This window comes from Pleuronectes platessa, chromosome 3, assembly GCF_947347685.1.
Source record: "Pleuronectes platessa chromosome 3, fPlePla1.1, whole genome shotgun sequence".
Classification (NCBI taxonomy): Eukaryota; Metazoa; Chordata; class Actinopteri; order Pleuronectiformes; family Pleuronectidae; genus Pleuronectes; species Pleuronectes platessa.
Genome location: NC_070628.1, coordinates 10,518,384 through 10,542,396, shown reverse-complemented (window position 1 = coordinate 10,542,396; position 24,013 = coordinate 10,518,384). Strand labels below are relative to the sequence as shown.

Genomic DNA, 24,013 nt, shown 5'->3' with positions numbered 1-24,013 from the left:
AGCCTTAAGTTTCAATTTTCTGCAAGACGCTTCAACAAGAAAAATGGCTTTCCTGTGTCCAAAGCTTATTTTCATATATACCACTATATAAAAAAAACAATATTAAAAAAAAGAAAATCACTAAAATATACACCGAGAAATTGAAACGAGGGTTCAAGATACAAAAAAAGCATTCAAAATAAAATTCAGTCTTAAATGAAAAGCAAATCAAAACGTTGATCCTTTTTTGCACCAACTGGTCAGCGACAAACTAAAATGGCGTCTTGAGGACGTTTCTTTAGACGAGATGAGATCCCTCCATCTTCCTTAGTGCAGTCTATAAAGAGGTGTTTGGTCAGTCGAGTGAAACCTCAAAGGGGCTCCAAAAATCCAGTGAGAGAGAGAGAGAGAGAGAGAGACGAGGGGAGGGGGGTGAGGGCGTGAAGGTCGGCCTAATAAAACTATACAAATGAACAGAGGTGACAAATAAGTTACAATAACTTAGGGACGGGTGTCTTGGGAGTTTGGGCAGTGCAGGGGGAAGGAGTTTGTGTGCACATCAACAAATTGCTGCTGTTTTTCCGTTTTAGTTTTTTTTCAGTGCAGTGCCTTGGATCGTGGTGAAGCTCGAGTCGATACAGGAACCTGACAAAACACAGACGTGGATTCTGGGTTTCATTTCCCGGTGCGAGAGTGGGGTTTTCGTGAGGGTGCTCCAACTAATCATGATTGTCTTGTTCAGTTCAGTGTCTCTACAGCAGGCGCCTTCAGGAAGGAAGTGTTGTCGAACAGTGAAGTGTTTTTTTTGGTGAACGGTGGTGGTGATGGTGGTGGTGGTGGCATGTGACTGTGTTGAAGGGAGTAGGTGTAGTTGGGGTGGGACAGGGGGGAGGGGGGGGGGATCCTCTGAGAAGTGGAGGCTTCAGTTTGGAGATTTAAGGGTCTTCATGAAATCTAACAGGCCTCCATCTCTAGAAGAGGGCCCGTAGCTGCTGCCTTCGCTTTGCATGTGGAGAAATTGTTCCGTTTTCCTCCTGAAGAGCAAAGGAAGAAGAAAACAAAAGTGGATTAATGAGCCGCTCTGACTGTGGAGCCACTGCATCTCTGTACAGAAGAAAAATCTGCTGAAAGAGAAAACAGGAAAAACACAGGTCACGTCCACGTCACATTAACCAAAACCAGACATATCAAGATGAATCACGGTGACTCAGAAGTGTGTCACTGTGCGAGCACGTCTCCCCCCCCCCCACGTCAGGGAGGGGCAAATTACAATCAACAAGATCAATCAGTAGAGTGTTATGTTCTTAGCGTTACAGCTGATTGAATGAAAGCCGCTGTGTCGGGCCCGGCACTGAACTACAGAGGGGTTATAGGTCGGCGACAGGATGTGGGCTGGTCTGGCTTTCATCTAGTCCGACATGGGGGTTGCCGTGACCCAGCTGGCAACGCCGCGCTCCTCTGTGCCCTCCCCTGACTCACTCACTCCTCCTCCCAGTCTCTGAAGGCGAGCGCCCGATTGTGCAGCTTCTGGTTTGACATTTAGGAGGCCGCTGCAGGTGGGCGATGGGAAAACAAGATGAAGGAAGGCTCTCGGCGCAGGAGGATCATCGCAGTGACCCAGCTGGTTAACACAAGCGAGAGTTCACCGAATTGTTGTTGGTAATTATCAGAACAAACACAGTTCAGGTGCAGGTCGACGCTGTGGCGTAAAGGAAAATGTCACCTGACTGCTCAATCCACATCACAGGGGACTGAATGAAGTTTGGCGCATCTCCCTGACGGGGGAATTGTTTGTCAAGCTGCAGAAAGAGTTCATTTCTGTCTCGTGATCTGGGCTCGAGCTCACCAGACACAGTCGGCTTAAGTTATTGACAAGCCAGGGAGAGATATTTTAGGCCGTAGCGGCATCAAATAGAATCTGTGATCAAAGTGGAGAGGCAGAGACAGAGGTGCATGGCTGCCTCTTGCGACTAAAAAGATGGATGTTTTGCGAAGACGAGAAAAAAACAAAAAAACGGTATTAGTTTGCCTCTCCCTTGTGGCAAAGCCAAGAGTGTGTTATTGTGGGAGAGAAGTCAGCTGAGCCCTGCTGCTCGCTGCATCTTAACACTCCAAATTCTTAGCTCACACACACACACGCACACACACCATCCTGCAGACTGCTTTACCACATGTGGATAAAAGGGAACAGACGGAGGCCACCTTTCCCAAGGAGAGCTGACCCCCGAGCCGCACAGAGCAGAAACTGAAAGGAACACAGTGCTCCGAGAGAAAGAGAGAGAGCCCCTGTCGCTTTTATTTACCTCCGCCGCCCTCCCTCTTTTCATCCCAGGATCTCAAAGCCGGCCCGCACGCCCGGTGCTGCACCCTGTTTCCTGGGGAGCATTTTTCCTCCCCCTACCACAGACATGAAAAGCACCGGCCTTCCTGCCCGGGGAAGAGGCCTGAAGGGCTGCGGGCGAGAAGTGTGTGTGTGTGTGTGTGTGTGTGTGTGTGTGTGTGTGTGTGTGTGTGTGTATGTGTGTGTGTGTGTGTGTGTGTGTGTTTGTGTGTGCGTGTCTTTAAAAAAAAAGGCTGGTGGTAACAGCAGGGATGTGTGCTTGCGTGGTGGTTGGTTGTAGGGGGCAGCAGGCCAGCGCTTCACAAGGTCCAGTCGACACAAACACTGGGATTCAGGAGCAACTTGACCCCTCCTCTCCTCTCCCCTCACTTCACCTCACCTCCCTCCAACTCCTCCTCCTCCTCCTCCTCCTCCTCCTCCTCCTCCTCTCTCTACATTAGTGCTCAGGAATGCCGGCTGGATTTTTTTAGTTTTTTTTTGTTGCAGGAAATGAAACGCTCCTCTGTTCAGACAGCTAGCAAAGGTTTAGTCTCCCCCCCCCCCCCCCCCCACGTCTCTCTCTCCCCCAATTCCTTTCCCTCTACGGGACGGAGGGAGGGGGGGGGAAGGGGAAGCCGTCGGACAAGCTCTCGCCCAGCTTTTGAAGTGTGTGAGGTTAAGATAACTGGCACAGCCTCGCGTCTCAATCGCCGCTTTCACCTCCCCGGCCGAATCAAAGAGCCCGCAGCTGGGGCCCGCCTGCCTCATAGCCCCTTAACCTCCAAACCCACCGACCCACCCACCTCCGCTGCTCCTTCCCTCGCTCCCGACACAGAGCTCTGGGGTTTCTTTCTGTGCCATTAAACGGGAAAACACTGCTGACAAATTACTCTAAAAATAAGCCAAGTGGAGAGAGGTGTCTCCAGCGCGGGCTGAGGAGCAGACTTTACCATGGCAGAGGAGAGAGGGAAAGACTGAGGGGAGATCGAGAGGAATCCAAGTGAAGGACGATCTGTGATTTCTTAGTTTCATGAACCTGATGTGGGAGATGATGTTGTTACACCAGAACATTTCAGATTGGAATCAGCACGCGATTTCAGAATAAATTTGGCAGGTGGTTGGATTAAACGGTCAATCATGGTTGCCAAGGACACCAATTAAGAGATGAATGAAAAGCATCCAGGGTCATCATTTACTTTTTTGTGAAGAAATACTGATGCTAAAGTAGCATCTACGCTAACATAGTTAAGAAGTGACGTATTACTAACGTAATAGCTGTCAGCAGTTCCTTCCTCACAGGACGCTGATTATTTTCATCATCCATATATCCGTCAACTATTTTTGGATTAACTATTCAATTGTTTTTACCGAGGATTGTCAATAAAAATGTCAAACCGCGAATGACAAAAAAAAGTCGATAGTAACAAAGAGCTCTGTTGGTCTGATCAACATCTGAAACATGTTGCAAACCAAGAGGGGCTGAAACCAATGAATGTTTGAGGTTTTTGCTTGTAAATAAAAAAACAGAACCAACTATAATGGCAGTCAGTAAAGTGCATATCTCCAAGGCCCAGTAGTCTCCTAACATACATGTAATCGAGCTGCACACACTCGGATATCAGTCCCATAAATTTGTAATTTTTTTTAAAATCAAGATCCATTGTTTTATGGGAAATTGTTGAAAATGTCAAGAAACTTTTATGGGTTCTTCTCTGACTGATACCACATCCTTTCATGGAAATGCGTAATTTTGGTCGCAAACAAAAATTGACGGAGGTGAAAATATGACCTCCCTGGTAGATGTAACTAAATCAACCAAATCTAATGGGGAGCAATGCTGAAACTTGAGCGTCAATTCATTCTCTCTGTTTTTATCGTCCTCTGAGGTCACACCAACAGATGATGAGCTCCAGCAAAGGAAACATCGGTGCATTCAGTCTCCGCCGTGGTGACAAGCCTTGGCTTTGACCTCTGCCGGGACTGCACTGCTCGCTCTGGTGACTCCTTCTCAAAGCAGCCTCCTCTATGAAAGTGGTGGCAGAGCTTCTCTTCAACACACCAGGGGGAAATAAATAAAGAGGCAGGGTAATAAAAAAAAACGCACCTGGAAGGGAAGGCGACGTCTTAAACTGAACTCCCTGCCCCTGTCAGCACTTTCTTAGACATTCAACTTAAAAAGAAACTGCCGCTTTAAAAAAAAAAGCATATACTTTTTAACCTCCAATATAAAGTCAGGCTCGGGGGGGTATTGTGTCTTTTCACGGGGGGGGATATCAGAAACTAACAAGTCAGTCAGGAGGGGCTTAAATAGGGAGAAAGAAAAGAGGAGGAAAAGACTTAAATATGTGAGCGTAAGGAAGGGTGGGGACTGGCTGTGGTCAAGGGGGGGGGGGGGGGGGGGGGGGGGGAGGGGAGGAGGGGAGACACCAAAACCCCAAACCTCAGGCATGTGTGGGTGAGACAAGGGGGGGGGGGGGGCACAGGAGGTGTGGGAGGATCGGGGGGGGGGAGGTGGTGGGAGGCATTGCCCACATCTGAGGCGGCATCGCTGGGGGGCCCGGGCAGCTGAAGTCTGGCCGTGTGCCCCCGCACCGCTCAGTCTGAGCCGCTGCAGGCTGAGGGGGGGTAGAGGGGGGGGTTGGAGGTTAGAGCACATTCAAAGGGCCCACACAATGACGGCTCCCTCTGCTGTGGTCTGGCTTCAAAGGGCCGCCACCGCCGCTCGTATTCACCACCGGGACAGAGGAGAGGAGCAGGGAAGAGGAGGAGCGGTGACAGAGAGGAGTAAAGTGGCAGAAAATGAGCGAGGGATGAAAATGAGAAGGGGCCGAGTTTTTTTTCGCCTCCTTTGACAATTACCCGACCGAGTGGAGTAAAATAAAAATAAACACTGCTTCCCTCAGACCTCGCTGTTCTCTTCCTGTCTGTGCCCCGGCGTTACCTGGGGGCCTTTCGTTCACAGATAAGCATCTCACGAGCGTTTTTACGAGGCCACATATCTCCGCCTCTTCCCAAAACAAGAAGAAGAAAATAGGGGGGTTTGGAATGAGGGCTGGGGGGGGGGGGGGGGGGGGTAGACGCAGAGAGAGAAAGGGAGGAAGTGAAGAAGACATTACAAAAAACACAACAAAAAGAAAAGCTGAGAGACTGGACCCTCATACTGTTCCTGCAGCTGACCAAACCACAGCACAATGGGCCCGTGACTCAATCAAAACAAATCTCCATTCCCAGTCTAAACAATGGCAGCACTTTAGCTGCATGTAAACACCGAACTTTAAGAGGGTTATATCCTCATCTTAATGGTTTTTCTCTCCCTCTCGAGTGGGCTGCTGCCAGGCCCGGGATGAGACAACCCTGTCGGAGTCCAAGATTTGTACTTCTGAGCTAAAACCACAGTCGTTTGCATTGCACCGCGTTTTGACATAGTGCCACCCTCTGGAAGCCCGTGAAGCGAGTGCTGAGGGGTTATTTGTCTCCACAGAGTCTGCTTTGTGGAGGTCAGGGGGGAGGGAGGGGCAGAGGGGGTGAACCTTTTCCAATTCTATATCCTGCCCACAGCAACATTAGCCAGGGCGTTGCTCTGATTTAAGCCCAAATATCTCTCTTCTCGCTTTCGCTTCCCAACCGTGACTACTACTTTTTTCTGTGAAGAAGTACAATTTTAAAAAAACAACTCCAGACCCAGAGTCCGTCTTTTCTTTTGCGATCCGGATTCCTTCCTCAATTATCCCAGGTCACTAATAAGGGAGGGTGTGGAGCCACTGGGCTGTGCCGCGGCAGCCTAGAGGCTCAGTGCCAAATTGAAACGACTCGGGAAATAGAGGCGGACACTGGATCTTGCCTAATTGCGGCTGGAGTGTGTGTGTGTGGCTGCTCGGGTGTGTGTGAAATGTGCAGAGAGTGATGAGGGTCTGGTGGAAACAGGCACACACAGATAGAGAGAGGGAGACGGTTAGAGGCAACAAATATAGAGAAGCGGGAAATAAATAAGGGATGGAGGCTGAAGGATGAGTGGCAGTTGAGTGAGATTGGGCAAACTCACAGAACTGAACTCTCCAGAATGAGGGATTTTCTTCTGGCCCGCATTTTTCGCTCTCCCTTTCCCCTAACACACTCACTCACTCACTCCCTCCCTCCCTCTCCTCTCCTCTCTTCTCTCTTTGCTCATCAAAAGTCTTTTGACAGCTGACTCCTGGCTGCACACATCAGAGGGAGCAGAGCCGGGCCACGACAGAAGAGGAGGAGGAGGAGGCGGAGGAGGAGGAAGAGAGAGTCGCCACCAAAGCTCCTGCTATACTTTTTCTTTTCATGTTTCTGCACCAGGACCATGTGGCTCGAAACGGGCCTTGATGCACCGACAAAGAATAATTGACAAGTAAAGACGCTTCGTTTTGCATCCGGACAAAGGAGCACCTTCATAAGAGCCGGGGCGAGATGACTCATGCAGTTTTATGGCATTTTGCAAGTGTGTGCAACTCCACAGTTCCCACCAGCCAAATCAAAAAGCCACCTTTGTTAGGAGTGTCTCCCTCCTGTGAAAAAAATGTGCAGCAGCCGAGACAGAATGAAAAAGCCCGGAGGGCACGTATGTATCTGGTCCTGATAACCATCTTTAGGGCCGTGAATCAGAGGGGCTGAGTCAGACAAAAGGCTGACAGGGCGAGAGGAAGCAAGACAGGGGAGAAACAAAATAAAGAAAAAAGTGAGGGAGAGGAGGAGTTTCAGTGCGCTCTTTGAGTCGGTGTGAAGTGAAAACAGAGGGCAGAGGCTAAGAGACGGAAATCCTAATTTCACAATGTCAGAGTAATGACTTCTCAGAGTGCTCTTCCACTGCGGTGAGAGCCAGCTGTGTGGCGGCCCCAGTGTTTGACATGCTAAAGATAACAAAGAGAAGCAATGTCATCCATAAAACACAGCCCGACGACTCGACTCCCAGTTTGCCTCACAGGCAGAAAAACTCTGCAACGGCCATAAAGTATGTTAATATAAAAACGTCTCAAGTCAATTTTTCCCTTTCATAAAATCGACCAAGAATGGAGCAATTGTAATGCTGGACGGTCTTCATTACGATGGTGCAGATGCTAAAAATAAAAATCGAATGGAGCAAAACGTGTCGAGAATGTGTCTGAAGAATTAAGTCACGAACAAATGTCCGTCCTGATTTGTCACACAGGGGCAGAGACAGATGGGGTGGAGGCTGGGGCAGATGAAAAGAAATAGACCAACGAGTTCATTTAAAGATGTTTTTTGGCGTCTACACCGAGCTAACCTCAATCCAGCTCTTTGGGATCTGCATAAATTGAGGGCTTGGGGAGTTGTGGCAGTATCCTTGGTATTATGCATATTAGTTTAAGGCTGTCACTGAGAATCAGCAAGGGTGTCCATCCCGCTGCAGCTAGGCGCTGCTAATTATTGGATCAGAGATAAAGTGCTTTTTAGCGCTCGCATTCGCTGCCTCCGAAAAGCGGCATTGGCGGAAGAAAAAAAAACGGAGAAAAGAAAAGCCGCCCGACCAATTTTGAGTTCAGAGAGAGCCACTGGGTCAGGAATCGATCAAGTGGAAAACCTTTGTCTGGTTGGGGTGATTTCGACTTAAGACCAGATTTGTCACATCTGCCTGGCTTCTCCTGCTGCCGAAAGGGAGCGGAATAACAGGATGCTACCCGCCTCACTGGGAGGGGGAGAGGGAAGGAGATAGATGGAAGGCAAACAGATCCATAGAGAGAGAGAGAGAGAGAGAGGAAGATTGAAAGAGGGAGAAGAGACTTGCCTTCCCCAGAAAATCTGGAAAAAGTTAATCCTTATAACAAAAGAGGGACAGGTGACAGTTTGGAGACGGGTTGACGTGTCACATGAATCAATACATCTCAACATATCTTTCACATGTTTAAAAAAAAAACGCTACAGGAGTGCCTTTGTTATGGAAGCATTACTGACACGCTGAGACCCCAGATAGCGTGAAATCTTGTTAAGGTATAGCATCTCATTAAGTTCCTGCCAAACGAGCTGCTGAGTCCTGCTCCGCTCAACAAAGATGCAGAGAGAGACAACACATGTAGTCCATATGGAGCCGAGCTGACGTCAGCCTTCACCAGCAGTGAAAAAAACAAAAAAAAAAACGTTCTGGGCTCGCTAAAGTGTTTTCAGATGTATTATTTAGAAAACACAAGAGTTGATGAGCTGATATTTAAAGCAACATTTTTCAAAAAACCCCTTTTTTAATTTGTTTTTCTGACACACGATGGAAAAAAGAATAAGCCACAAACTTAAACCAGTTTAACATACACACACATGCACGTTGACATACACACGCGGGCAGACAATCCATTGCCTATTGTGCTGAGGCCTTTGTGCAAACAATCCCTCTTCAGGCCTGAACACCACTGACACAATGACTATGGCGAGGTTAGGGTGGACCTTTTTAGGATTAGTCTGTGAGCACATACTCTCAAATCAGTGTTTGGCTGTTTAAAAAAAGGACTCGACATGAAACTGGACCAGACAGGAAGGGGAAGGAGTGGGGGTGTCTTACCATTTTCTCAGATGTACGCCGTTTTCATTCTCTGGCCTGTACCTGCAGAAAATTGGATCTTTTTTTAAAAGTTTTTTTTGGGGGGGGGGGGGCAGTTTCTGGACGGCATTGATCTCTACAATCCATTACAGACCAGAATAACAAAAGGAAAATTGACATTTTACTTAAGATGTAATTCTCAGTGGATTAAACTGGCAGTGCTGAGAGGAAGCTCAGGAGAGCAGCTCAACAAGGTCAGCAGAAAGACAGACTGTAGTGTAGCAAGCAAACAAGGAATGCAAAGCCCAGAGTTGGTAAGTCGTCGTATAGAATGGACAGACTAATCCCAAAGCAGGTGTCATGTGTTAAGATGGGGATGAGAGAGAGGCAAGGGACAGACGGATGGAGAGGATGTCCACAAACAAGTGAATGAGTGAGTAAACTGCCTGCACAGCCAGACTGAAGCTGAAGCCAGAATAAGGACAGCAGGTGAAGTTAGTGTGGTTAGTGTAAATCTCTACGTCTATTGGGAGATTAGGTTTATCCTTCTTACATCATGATGACATGTATTCTATGGGAAGATGGTGAAACTCACGACCTCAACATGCAACAGACAAAAGAATAAAGAAGCAGAAGAAGAAGGCACTGGAGGGACTGTTGCTTACCTGGGGTCGTTTCCTGCATCTTCTCCCTCTTCCGCTTCTTCTTCTTTCCCTAAAAAATATACAGAGGAACACATAAAGTGTGGCTCCAGCACTCACGCTCACTAGACCACTCTGATATCCTGCTGCTGACTGCCATGTTCACTCATCCCCTGCTGGGCATCCAACCAGCATCCCTCGGACTCCGGACTCCGCCGCAAAACTGCCCCGCTGAGAGGGACGGAACCGACCCAGGGTCTGATTCACAGTAAGTGTTCTCCACTTGCTCTCAACTACCTTTTTTAAATAAGGGACTTCCTTTCTACTATTTCAGGGCCTTTATTTGAGTAACATCTAATCACAGAGCGACACCTTGCTCTGCTGTTGTGACCAGCCCGTGTCACATTTCCACTACCCCCCTTTTCTCAAGTGCAATTAAAAACGCTCGCCATAATTAGGCTAGTCGAGCTCAATGACTGAGGAGTGCCACTCTTTTCCCAGCGAGGTGGTGGGAGTGTGTGGGGATTTATAGCTTATGCTAAATCCCCAGGGGGGAGACTATAGGTATAGATAGCAGCGCAGAGTCGTTCTAGTCAAATATGAGCAGCACTTTGGTTTCCTGCTGCAAAGTCTGCTAATCCACTTATTCATGAGCTAATCTGCCTTCTACTGCTGCGGCAGACAGGGGAGAGGAGCGACTAAGTGAGAGTGGGTGAGAGAAAGGATGAGCGAGGGGGCACACTGGCAAAAAAATATATATGAATGCTACATGCTCTCAATGCCGCTGCCTTACCTATTTCCAGGCATGATGTGCTGCCTGAGGATTTGATTTGTGGGAGGGGTCAAAGAACAGCGCTCATAGGGATGCAGCATCTTTTGAGTTAAAATCATTTGCTTTTACTTTTACAGTAAAAGGTAAGTTATTCCTCTACTTTTTTCCCCCTTCATATAAAATACGTTTGCACTAGCTGTCACTGGCTGATGTCGGGTGGCAGAGCGGTGGAGACGCTCCCCCAGCTCAGCGAGGCATCTTTGCCGCGGAGCAGTGGAGGCAGAAGGAGGAGGGATGCTGTCGGTGTCCGAGGGGAGGCAGATAAACACCACAAAGCACTTTGGTGGTGGAGTGAACGTGAGTGCCGGAGCCACACTTTTAAAAAAGGCTGGTGCTCTCTCACACATTCATACACGCCACATGTACACAGGGACAGACTGCGACAACTTCCAAACACATGCACACACACACACACATACACACACACAGACACACACCGAAAACAGACTGCATCCTAAATCCAGCTGAACCTCCCACATTCACAAACAAAACAGGCAGCTAGAGGAGCAGAGGCTGCTGCTGCTGAATGATGGATGCACCATCCAGCCTCTGCAACTCAGGCTAACAGTTGCCTTTTACATCCACACTGATATAGAACATCAAAGCCCGGCATAACCATTACCAGGCAATTTTCCCTCACTGTGGCAATAATAATGTCCGTGATACTACAATCCATTTAAGTGTGGATGGTAATGTAGCAGTGAGTCACAGTGTTATGAATTACAAATCAGGCTGAGACAAAGGGTCCACCAATGGACCCTATTAGCACGGAGCCGACTGGTGTGAATTAGCGTGTTTGTGTGACTATTGTGTGACATCTAAAGAACACGTCATGCGACACGGACACAAACAAACAAGAAAGGACACAACACACACACACACACACACTCGCACCTTTGCAAATCTGTTCTGTTGATACTTACATAGTTGTCTCGAGCGGACCAGCCTGGGTAGAGCTGCATGTGGAGCTGCCGTTCCTTGCGGGCTAGCTCATAATACTTAGCTTGCTCTTCCCGAGTTAAAGCATGCCACTGTTTCAGTAAAAAGGAGATTAGGGGAAAAAATAGCATACAGTCAATTACTGGCATGCACTTGCATGTTTCCCTGCATAGAGAAGTGTGCTGGTGTTTTGCTAAAGAAAAAAAAAAAGAAGCTCTTTCAACTTCCAAACGTTTGTTGTAGAAAAAAAAAAGAAGAAAACCGGGGGATAAAAGAGAGACGAAGAAGAAGGGGGAACATGATGAAGAGATTAACATGCAAAAGAGTCGGAGTGGGAGAGACGAGAAGGGGGGGGGGGGGGAAACTTTGATTTCATATCAAAACACTGGTTCCAATTTAGCAGCGCTTTTTATTCAAACTATGTCAGCGAGCAATTACCCTGTGCAGGCCACAAACTAGGCTTTGCTGTGGCTGGCTGCCTCAACCGCTGGGCCTATTCGTTAAGGCTTTTAACATGGCTCTGTGGTTCCACTCTTTTCCCAATCCTCAAAAGGAACAAATTTTGTCATTTCCAACCGTGCCATTATCCAGGCATATTTTATTTAAGCCAATTTGATTAAATGTCAGTTAGATAGGCAGTTTGTATCTGTGCGGCTGAGAGGGAAATAATTGGCCGGGGCAATCATTATGACAATAATCATGACTGGTTCATAAAAGACTGTATGTTAATAGAGAGAGGAACCTTTGTGCCTTTTGTACTAATTGGGCCTGGAAAGTCGGCCCGTACCGCCTCTTAAGGGCCGTGGCTTGAACCTTCATCTCTCGGTGATTTCACCCAATCAACAAACATAAATTAGAGCAAAAGGGAGAATGAGACCGAGTACGGCGACCATGTGACCTACCCTTCGTCCCAGGATCTGGTTGATGGCTGCGCTCTCCTTCAGCGTGCACTCGGCGACCACGTTCGCACGCATCTCTTTCATGTAGAGCATGAAGGCGTTTAGTGGCTTCTTGATGTGCGGTCTTTTGGGCTCCTGCTCCTTTCTCTGCTCATGCTGGGGCTTCCTGCAATTAAAAACAAAACAATAACACCAAAGATGGAGATACAGAAAACAGGTAGAGACAGAAAAGCTAGAAATTGAGAGACATAAAAGAAGGAAAATGGTGGTGTCGCAATGGCACCAAATGCAGCCAAGGTCTGGTTGCTCTCAGCCAATGGTGAGGCAGCGTGCGAGGGGTTGCCACGCGATGGGCCCCTGCCTCTTTAATCATGTGCAGTTGCAGGCCGTCATGCAGAGAGATTACTTCACCAGTAATGGCAACCGAACCCTTTTTGTCTATAGCACATTGTTAATCACTTAAAACCAAATGCTCAAACTCACAAGCTGAAAGATTCCACCCCCTCTCCTGACTTACTTTCTAACAACCTTTCTGATTCGACAGATTTGGTATGAGGATGGCCATGAATAATGTAAATATCAGATTTCCCACTGCACACACTGGGGATGTGAATTCAGTTCATCCAAGCACTAATCTGGGACCTGTATCTGTGGCTGGCTAAGTGTGTTGTGATCCCTGAGGCCAAATGAAGCACAGGCCTGTTATCAGTGGAGCACGGGCCCTCGCTGCTTATCTGCTCACATCAAGGCAATGAGAACAAGGCTCTGACAGAGGGTCTGTTCAGCGATGGCCTGCTGTAGTGGCTCGAATACCTGGAAGTATGTCGTCTCAGAAAAATGCTGATAGAAGGGGTGAGGGGAGAAAGTGGAGACCTTTAAAGCTATTAAAAACCCAGACAAGTATGGAAGTGTTTGATAAAATGTCATTCTGCGTTTGCGAGACTCACATGTGCATGATGTCTGTTTCGTGCGGTGGCTCGTGTTTGACCTGCGGGTTGACGATGGCCGGGTGGGGGATCCCTGTGGCGTGAGGGCCTGGGGGGCCAGGCACCATGTGGTGTGAGAACCTGCAATAACAGTGGACAACATGCACTTTAATTAGCCAGAGAGCAAGTAGAAGGTCAGTGGTAAGGACAGGGTCTCGTAAAGGTCACCTAAGTGAGAAACAGAAGTTGGAAATGACAGTGAGAAAAAAGGAAGGAAACAAGTCTCGTCCTGCGGTTCGATTTTCAATGCTTAATATTTAGAAAGAATGACGGCAGAGTCACTAACTGCTTGTACGTGCAGTTCTACTTGTTCTAGACCTTATTTAATGATTGATTTCATCAACCCATTTCTTGCACTATTACAGTAGAGAAGCAGAGTAAAGCTTTAATGTCCCAGGGGGGAGGTCTGGCTTAATGACAGCAGTCATTATTATCATTTCATGCTGGGGTTAATGATAATTTCCAAAAGCACCACAGTAAAATTCTAAATGTTGGCCGAACACATCAGTGGTTCTCAACTTGCAATATTAATCTTGACGGTTGTGGCAGGGAACACTTCTACACAAATGTATGTTAATTTATCATATTTTTCCTCTGAATTACAGTAAAGTTATTCCTTCAGGAAAAGTGGGTAAGTACCTAATAAAAAGTTCCCGGTAAGGGAAAAGTTCCTAAATCAAAAATGGGCTCTTTTATTATAGTTATTCAGATCTAAAGAGGTCTAAGGAGGGGGAGACCGCCGGGGCTTCAAAAGTCGCCTGATCCCGCACCTTACATCTGGCATCACTCAGTGTGAGCCTGGAGCCCTGTCTCTGCAAGCATCACACTGACGGAGAAAAAGATAGCAAGGAAGAAGAAAGAAAGAAAGCAAGAGATGTTGGGCTAAAAAAAGGGATGAAAAAGTACAGGAAATGGAGGTAAAAGACACAAAAAAAAAGAGCCCTTCACAAACATGAAGTGAGGCTCAGAGAGAAAAGTGCTTCCAAAAACCTTTGATGGGGGTTAAGCAGCCATATGGTGATGCAGGGGCACGTATGCGGTGATGTGTTTGACATGTGTGCTAGGGGAAAAAGAGGAGCTGGTGTGGCTGAAGCCGCAGCAGCGCAGCAGGAACAGCCAGAGGCAGACCTCCCTGTGAAGGCTGCTGCTGCTGCTGAGGGCCAGCTTGCCTACATTCAGCGCATAAAGCCAGCACCGTGTCAGTTTGCATCTGATGTGGGAAGACAGGGGAGTAATTGATCCCTGTTTACACGAATTGACTGCACATGTTATTGTCTTGCCCGTCTGCGACTCACCATCCCAGTGGCGGCGTGATCTGTCCCACTCCTCCAGGTGATAGGGAGTAGAAGTTGGTCATGTCCTGGTGATGCCTTTGCATTCCTGCAAAACAACAATCAAGGGTTAGATAATACACCAATATTCTTTGGTCAGACATTTTCTTCCAAACTTTTTTTTATTCATTTTGTCATTTCCTTTTTAAAGAGCAAAAAACAGGTAAGAAAAAATATAGACTGCGTGTTCGCATTCCTCAAATCACTGCTACGACATCTGCACTAGTAGATATGCTGAGGTTTTGTACAGGGATCGGCCTCAGGAGAGAAAGTGTATAAGGTTGGACTGATTAATGATTCTGAACATTCATTCTTGACAAAAATAGAAGTTGAGGTTTATTCACCAGCCTTTTTAAGAGCCGCTAAGGTCACAACTGTGGAAACTCAAATAGACTGTATTCCAACCTTAAATGTATAATATGCAACTTTGGCCTCTAGGGGGCTCATGATCAAAACAATTACAAAAGACCTAGCTTGTGAACTAGTGCGGGATCATGGGAGTTTCTGTGTTCACCACCGTTTCTTGTCCCATAATCGTAGGTTTACACAATCATAGTCGGTTGGTTCCCCTGTGAGCTTCAGCCAGAGAACGTGTAGCAACCGTTACTGAATAATCGTGATCCGTTTCAATCAGTTGAGTGAAATAACAGCTAACGGGCTAGCAGTTTGTTTTTCCTTCGTCATTCATCAATTGACCAAGAAGTTATAGCGGAGACGGGAGAAGCACCAGGTCAAGCAGATATGATGCCATTTAAAAGCGAACAAAATACATTTGTGGATTTCTTGGAGTTTAAAACTTGTTAGAAACATTTTGGATAATGTAAGTAAACGGATCAACAAAATATATAACCTAGGTCAAGTTGTTTTTAGACATTTTAATGAAGGATTGTGACATATTATAACTTTAAATCTTAAACAAAAAACAATGCGGTTCGAAATCCATTTTTATTACTCATTTCAATCTTCTACCCCGAATCAAGGACATTGCACATGATGGGAATTGAACGTGCCTCCTGACCTCACATTATCACCCGGAAGGAAAGGAGGATATTTTCTCCGCTTAGCCAGATTCCTTCCAGTGTGGTTTAGTGTATTTAAGCTGGTTAATTGAAGCTGCCCTCTTTGTGGCGGAGGCTGCAGCGCTCCCTGTAGACACGGGATTGACTTGGACTAACTGTCAGAGGATCTCCAGGACTTAGCTCCTCCATCTCCGGCTCGCCTGCTCCTTCAAGGTCGAGGGGTCTCTTAATGAGAATGGGGCGGCAGGATGACTAAAATGTAACGAAAATGTATGGTCTCTATCTACTCGTGCGATACAGATTATTTTTATTTTTATTCATTTCAGAGCAAAGGGAAGTGATTCTATGATCCAGATAGAGAAACGACAGGCCGAGTGTTTCTACACGTATGCTCAAACACACGCACAAAGAAAAGAGGGCAAATGCCTCCAGATTAGCACCATCTTCTAATCCCTGCTGGAGCCAGTCTTTTCTCCCTGCCTCTATCCTCTCTCTTCCTCTTCTTTCGGTCTCTCCGAGCTGTGGTCTGAGGGGGCCTCCCTCCTCTGAGAGGCAGGGTGAGCGAGGGGCTTATATCTCCAAAGCCAATGTTGCAACGCTGGATTCACAGCGCGCGTAGCACTATCCTCTGCCCACTAATCCACCAGCGAACACTCCTCAGGGCCCTCCTGAGGGCAGAAGGGAACGAGGCAAGGGGGTGAGGCGGCGAGGGAGAAGAGAGCCCCAGCGTGTTAACCTTGTCACTCACACCCCTAAGGTGCCTAATTACTCACTCCCCCATATTCACACGTTCCCGTTGACACCCAACAGAGCTTCACACTTGCGTTTCCTCGCCAAACAAGCAACACGATTCTCAGTGTAAAATATTCTGTTTTTAAATCGGTGTTCCCATCTTTAAAAACAAAACACAATGTAAAGGTTTGAATGTAAAAGGTTCAAAGCCCCCCCCCCCTCCCCCTTTACTCAAACTTCCACCCTGCATTGCAGCCCTGTGCATATTAGAGCTCATAATGAGAAATCCTTGATTGTTTTTCATAATTAACGAGCAGATCAAAGTCTGAGGCCGCTGAGGAAGGCAGCGCATCAATTGGTCGATACGATATCGAGAGAGAAAGAGAGAGGGAGGGAGGGACAGCAAGAAAGAGAATAAGAGAGGATTCGTTTTAAGCATCTTCAGCTTAGCTCTGCTTGTATACACACATGAATATGCCTGGGGAAATCATTTGCAGCTAATTCTGCAAGTGCCTCGCTCGGACATGGATTTCTGTTGGGCTGCGAGTGCAAAGATCAAATATAGTAAGAAAAAGACCTCCGGGGGTTCTATGCGCTCGAATGCGTTTGACAGAAACTCAGTGGATCTCTGTGGACTGACAAGCAAACAAAAAAAGTAACATGGAGAGTGTAACGATATGACAAACATTTTCTGAGGTCGAGTGTGTGCTCTGTGTATCTATTGCTTAGTTCCGTGTCAACACAACTCTCTCCTGCTTCCTTCAGAAAAATATTCAACATAACGTGTCGGGTGCACGATTCCTCTGGCATAAGTGGAGCACAAATTCTTTGTGTGTCTAACTCCCTTCATCTCGCTAAGCTGTGTACTCTCTTCATTTTGTTATTTATAGTTGGTCCCTCAGAACCTCATCATCATCACCATCATCTTCATCATCATCGCCTACATCCTGTTTCATTCCTCTCTTTCCTTTTCAACTGTCAGCCACGGGAGAAGAAAGTCTCGCGAAGACAAAAGGTGCGGGACAAAACTATGGAGGGCTCGCGTCGGTTCGCTTTCAAGAGAAGCTGCCAGCGTCTCCAGCTGCGCAGGGGCTGAGGAGCTCGTGCAAATTGCTGCGGAGCTTCTCGGCAGCTGTCAGAGCTGCAGCTTGATGTTGTTGCAGAGAGGCACAGGGTGCAGAGGGAGAGGGCAGCAGAGCTGAGCGCGCCATCCCACAGGCGGCTTCAAATGAGTTCACGCTCACAGCTGACAGGAGGGATGACTTCACTGTGACACATTGTGGTTTGAGCGTCTATTGAATCCTGAGTGTGGGCAGGTATGTAAGAATAATCAGGTAATTGTTTGGTTTGTTCCAGACTAAGTTCACCATTCAGCGTGACCTGAATAAAAATCCTATTTTATTCTCAAACCTACAAGACTAATTATCCCTGTTTATTGACGGATGATGTAAAACTTTAACAGTTTATAACAGACAGGCAATATTTTTATTAATACCCATCAAAAGACTAACTTCATGTAGAGCATCACTAAAAAGCTTGGTTTTGTTAATCAATTCATTACCGATGTTTCCACTCAATATATGTTGAAAGAGGGGAATGGAAAATCTACAACACACTTTTACAAATTCCCGGCGGTGCACTGATGCAACACAATTAATTAAATACACTTTCTTCAGTGTCACTATACAATTCAATGTTTTTCTCAATCAGCTGTGTGTATGCAGATATCCACGGCTAAAGCTACGGTTTTAATCACACAGCAAACCTCGGTCTTGCCTTAAATAACCAGACAAGGTAAAAAAACAAGCACCATGTGCAGTTGGGCACATTTTATTTCTGTACAGTTGATGTGTACGGCACAGGTCAGTAATGGAAACCTACTGCCTCAGAGTGTTTCTCCTGCCGGGCGGATCACAGCTTTGTCAGCTTCTGTAAACTCAGCGTATCACTGGTAGTTTGGGCTTTAGCCACGCACCTTCCCCCGACAGGCATGTTGTTTTTTAGGACGTAGGCAGAACTTGACAAACACCGGAGCAGAAAGTACTGGAGGGGCCAACAGACATCAGTTACACTCCCTGATGATATAAGTGTAGTTTACGTACAATCATTTTTCAACCAGCAACAACCGATAGGAAACAAAACACTTAAATGCCCGATCACTGGTGTCATATTGTCAGTTAGAGAGTTCTACACAGTCTGGTATACAATCCTTAAATTGTTCTGATGACAGACTGATACTCGGTACGGTATCAGCAGATAAGCGGAGGTATATTAACTGGTATTGAGCTGTCTTTCTCTTTCTTACTAGAGAAACTCAGAGGCAAATTTAGAAAATATTTCCACTCTGAACTTATTAGACAACAGGACGACAAGATCATCCAAAATATCTGGGAACACAGATCTTACACAAAGTTCTCATACAGTCAGCTGAATTAGACAAATTGCTTTCTAAAGGAGTCTTGAGCAACATCATGTCTGTTTATCTTTGACTCAGCTGCCACACAGTCGGTGCACAGGCTGTTATTGCTGTGTCATGCTTTGCTCTCTACCTTGTTTGTTGTTGCCATCCTGGTGATGATGTCCAGAGTGTGATCCTAGAGCGAAGTGCTCGTCACTGTATGTGATCAGCGGGGTGAGTGGGTGGACTGCATGGGACGGCTGCACCACGGGAACTTTGTTGGACTGCGGAGAAAAACACAAGGAGATTTTAAAAAACACAATAAGAACGAGTGATGATGACAATATGCATGAGCTTCAGCAGCATGATTCGATGTGCAATATGGCTCCGTCCTCTCCCCGTCACATGATGCAGGGACTGGTACGGCCCTGGTTAAGGGTGGTCTACTGTGCAGAACAGTCTCCTGATATATGTGAGTAAAGCTTCTGAGTATGGTCAAAAGTTAAAAAATAATTCTTTCAGTTTACTAGTTTAATGCTTGTTGTCAACCTGCTGTTTGGAATGGGCTGTTTGCATGGCCTGTGGAGTGGTTGCAGTTTTCTTTCGAAACTATAAAAATGACCCTCTGTAATTATGAGCTGCAAGTTTAGACGGACTGTGGGACTCTGGAGACACATCACCACTACTGCACAAAGAGCTGTTCACCTGCTTACACAAAGTTCTGTGACACTCAACTTGACCCAAACTGTATCAAATTCAACGCTGCACGTCCTTGGGCCCTAAACAATACACATGCAGTGTGAAGCACACTGCATGTGTATTGTATTGACAGATTTCTGGAATTTTTAGATAGATGCACCTTAAAAACTTTGTTAAACCTAGGTCAGCAGGATTAAAAAAACACTAGTCCCTCAAGCAAAGGGGAATAACAAGGGGAAAAACCAAGTCAAAGAGGTGTAGGAGCATGTTTGAGACAGTTAAAGAGAGAAAGATGTGAGCAGAGCTGGAGCGAATAGGAGCGAGGAAGAGAGGGGAGAGAAACAGAGACTCACAGGGTAGAGTTAGAGCAGAGGTCTTAGGCGGGAGATCAAAGGGAGTCATTAGCTGGTGAATAAGGGGAGTTCATTACAGAGCAAGAGCCGGGGGAAGGAAAGATGAGGGATGGAGGAGGAGGAGAAGAAAGGGGGGGGTTGGCTATGGAGGGAGAGCGCGAGTGAGACAGATGTCTGCAGTGGTACTTAATGCGGGGGTAATCACGTCAACAGTGGGCCGGCCACAAGCCCCCCCCATCCCCCCCTCCCCATCCCTGGCTGACTCAGATCGAACCCTGCCTCCTGACAACTAAAATAGGCCGAGGCCGGACCCAAAGAAAACCCAGCCCCAACCCCCAGCCAACAGCGCTTACATGCTTCAGCAGCACCGAACACATGGTAGTGCTTAGCCATGCTAAATCTACTATTTACAATCTGAGCCCAGAGCTGAGCTGGAGTCAAAATATCACCTCCACAGGATATATGGCTAATCGGAGAGACATCGGTTCACCGCTGGGTGAGACGCGTCTTACGCCAAACAGCACCCAGAAGCTTTGGATCAAAGGGAAAGAAAAGGCCTAATGAAATGGTAATGAGATGCTCCCATGGGAATGTCACCTGATTAGGAAATGTTGTTGAAGATACACATAATCATGAGACCGCTCTTTATTAGCGCTCAAGTCGGTGTCCCAGTGAGGTGTGTGTGCCAAGGTGACATTCCTATGGTGCCAACTGGCGATTGGTGCACCTCCTCGTCCAACACACACACACACACACTCACACACTCACACAACGCCCTGGACACAGAGGTGGCTGGAATGTCTGAGTTTTCCCGGACCTCTCGCAGGCTGGCACGACTCTCAACTTAATACCTCCCTCCCTCCCTCCCGCTCTCCAGCTTCTGGGAATGTCCTCACCAGGAACACAAAGGCCAGTATGTGTGCTGCGTTTCCAAAAAGAGCTCAGTGTCCCCAACCGCATGAAGAGTCATCCACATCAGGCTCCTAATCAGCCTAAGAATTTCATCTCCCATGGTCAGTTTTTTGTTTTTCCCCCCCAGTTGCATATTAGTCATCCGCCACAGACCACATTGGTGCAATTCCAGGTTGAGAGACAAACCCTGCCTGAAAACTAATTAAGCCATGATGCAGGATCTTTTTTCACACCAGTCCAGGTGGGTCGGGCTTTCTGACCCCTGCTAACAAGAGTCAAAGGTGATGGGATAATCTGTGGGTGTGTGTGGGGGGGGGGGGGGGGGGGGGTCAGACCTCATCCAACAGAGGGGAGGGCTTATTAGTAGGGCCGCTAACCCTGAAGGAGGGCTAACCAGGACCGAGGCGGCTGGGACATGCCTACACCAGGGGCTAAATGATACCATTCTCACCCATATTATTTTACGCCTCTCCACTCCCATTTGCTATCCTTTGAGAATGAGATAAGAACCTGGGGGATTATCATTTTAGCTGGAAGTCTTCTCCGACTTGTGGCGAAGGGGGCAAGGGGGAAAAAAGCAGGTGGAGACAAAAGTTAGTCTCTCACACTTGTTCATGTACAAACTATGACACTGCTAAAGAATAGGAAGGTGCAGAAAGCTTGATGCTCGTCCCAGTTACAGCTGTCAAATCTATTTTTGTCAACTTCTTAATAAACTGCCTCCCTTGTGGCCAAATCCACCAGGGAGAAATTGCAGTCCTCTGTGACCAATAGAGAATTTATGGCTGTTTGGTCGCACTTACACAAACTGCATGCCAGGCTAAAACCTGAGGAAGAGAAGAACAGCAATGAATTGTAATTTAGGCTTCATATATCTTCATCTCTCTGTCATATCGCTGTATTATGGTTAAACACTATGTTTTTTACTGTCTCTTTAACGTTACAGTGATTATGGGCCAACTGATGTTATGGATCCAATGTGTTAATACTTCCAGGTGGAGACTTGTTTGCTTGCTGTGCCCACGACACCCTTCTACCAATTGCCTGATGTGCGTAGACACTCAACTGACCACGACCATCAAATCGCGTCACATCGATTTGATCCCCCCTCATCCCCCTGTGCTGAATCGAAAAAACAACAACAACCATAGTGGCAGCAGCGGTGTTGCAAACGGAGGGCGGCCATATTGGAGGTCCCTTTTATTATACAGGAGAAATAATAGGCTTAGGATCTCTCTATTCATATTTTTCAGGGAGAGCGAAAGAGGAGAGGCTGCAAGGACTGAAAAGAAAACGTTCCATTTGGAATTCCATATGCAGGCTTGGCCGGCCCTTTTAAAGAGCCCCTCAGATGTGGTTTTAAGAGAAATTCATTGTGTGGAACTGGAGCTGGCAGCGAGCCCTCTGTGGAGGAGACACTCCAGTGTGTTTCAGCGCGGGGAGCCAGTGACTTGGCGTGCCATCTGAAATTGGGGGAAGGGAAGGCAAATGGGACGTTTCGTTTTTGTTTCGTTGGGAGGATTTTTCTGACGGCACGCCGGTGTCTCGGAGCTTGTATTCTGTCAAATTCCACCACCATGCTGCCATGGTTGATGAGCACGAGTGTGTGTGTGTTTAAATGTGTGTCTATGTGGTATCTGGAGTAACCATCCCTGCAATATTGCCTTTTTAGCATCTCTCTCCCTCTCTCCCCTCATAGCACGGCTTTTGTGCTCCACTCAATTATACCACTTCTGCAGAGTGGAGTGGAAAAAAGGGAAAGCAGGAATTTTATAATAATCACTTCCCACTTCTGTAATTTATATGCAATGAGGACTCTTCCCGCCTGCAGCTACAATCAAGCGTGCAGAAACCATGTGAGGTGTTTCACAAACAGCTGGGGAGACGGCAGCTCAAGTGGTGGTGGCTGTGGATTCCCATGCTGCTAAATCTTTTTACCAAGATGCCCTTCTCACCTCAAAACCCAACCTCACATAATCAGGGGATTTCCTGCACTCCAGAGGAAGAAGATACATGAAAAATATATAAGAGAAAAAAAGATGAGGCAAGAAAGGGAGCAAGTAGCATCATCAAGTGTTAGAACATGTTTTAAAGTATCAGTGAATCACTGGTCGAGAGCACACACCCTTTTGAGATTGTTTAAATAGTCCTTAGCTGCTGTCTCCACTGACAATGTGGGTCATAAAGATGAATGGCTAACAGTCAGAATGCTGAAAGTTTGAGCATGAAGCGAGGGCGTGCCCATTGCTGAGATCCTAGTCACCCTCAGACCAGGTGTTCACTCTCAGGTGTGTTTGTGTGCAAGATGTCCAACCTTCTCCAAACAACGGTGAGCAAACATTCTTGGCCACAGTCTCTGAACACAGGAAAGAAAAGGGAACAGCATTTCACTCCAGCCCTCCCTCTTTTTCATCAAAACCAGTAGAGACCAACCTGAGGAAGCTTAAATAAATAACCAATTACCATTCGTAGAGCGGGTTGAACCCCAACAGCTTTGAGCAGAATGCTAAAAATGGAATGTTTTATTGGCAGGATGGCCCCTTGGCCAGGGGGCTTAATGTAACGAAACCCAATTAATAGAGAAGAAAGCCAGGCCGGCAGCAAGCGGAGGAGCGCCACGCGCCCCGGGTAATGAGACGAACAAGTGAAGCCAACCACAGGGACAGGCGTGGAGGAGGCTACGGATAACAGGAAAAGCCTGCCCTGGAGAGAAATTTACATCTGTGACCCCCTCCCCACCCAAAAAGAACCTCTTATTCTCCCCCTTCTTTAAAATGTAGTTATGAACTCTGGTGCGCTACACGGACTCCAAAGGGTGAAGAAGACTCAATGATACTGAGGGCTGAGGCCGGCTGGTTAAATGGAAGGAAAATGTATGAGCGATAACACAAACTTAAAGCAGAGGGGTGCTTAGTGAATTATACACATTAGCTAGATAAAGTATGTGTATACAGTGCTGTGGCTTTAGGGGCAGTACAAATCTGATGTGTCCGAAAACTTGTGACAAATACCACCATGACCCACAAGCCAAAAGTCAAACACTTGACATAACACACACATGACAGACGCGTGCCACTGAATAAACATAGAATCCACATTCGCAAAACAAAAAAAAAAAACACCAACTCAATAGACATGCTATAAAATTCATGTGTGATGCACAGGATCAGAACCTGCCATAACAACGAGATTAATGCATTTAACACATACATGCTACACATGAACACAAAGGAGCTATTATCAGCCAAGTTTTTCCACCGCAAACAAGCACAAGTGAATAGAACGAGGTGGATTACCCATCATCCTTCAGCTGGCATGGAGCGCGTGTGCTCCGAGCGAACCGATCGCGCGAGCTCTCACACTGGCATTCAGAACGTGCAAAGACTTTAATTTGTGTGAAATATGCCTCCCCAGATGAAAAGACTCGATCCGCTGTTCAACTCTTAATTTTTCTATATGTCG

At 46.9% G+C, this 24,013-nt stretch overlaps 1 protein-coding gene across 3 annotated transcripts in view; it reads right to left on the bottom strand.

Moving 5' to 3' along the window:
• Window positions 1-859: 859 nt before the first annotated feature.
• The window catches only part of lef1 (lymphoid enhancer-binding factor 1), a 40,644-nt gene continuing 17,490 nt past the window's right edge, over window positions 860-24,013 (bottom strand). Inside the window, exons 4-11 of one of the 3 annotated variants that reach the window (XM_053419359.1) lie at window positions 18,739-18,871; window positions 14,403-14,487; window positions 13,069-13,188; window positions 12,125-12,287; window positions 11,207-11,314; window positions 9,476-9,524; window positions 8,832-8,873; window positions 860-1,013 (exon numbers count right to left, since the gene is read on the bottom strand). In XM_053419359.1, coding sequence (XP_053275334.1) covers window positions 8,839-8,873; window positions 9,476-9,524; window positions 11,207-11,314; window positions 12,125-12,287; window positions 13,069-13,188; window positions 14,403-14,487; window positions 18,739-18,871 — 693 coding nt within the window. In that variant the 3' untranslated portion in view covers window positions 860-1,013; window positions 8,832-8,838. Of the gene's footprint in view, window positions 1,014-8,831; window positions 8,874-9,475; window positions 9,525-10,615; window positions 11,315-12,124; window positions 12,288-13,068; window positions 13,189-14,402; window positions 14,488-18,738; window positions 18,872-24,013 lie in introns of those variants that run through there. The other 2 variants (XM_053419361.1, XM_053419358.1) reach the window with 2 other exon arrangements.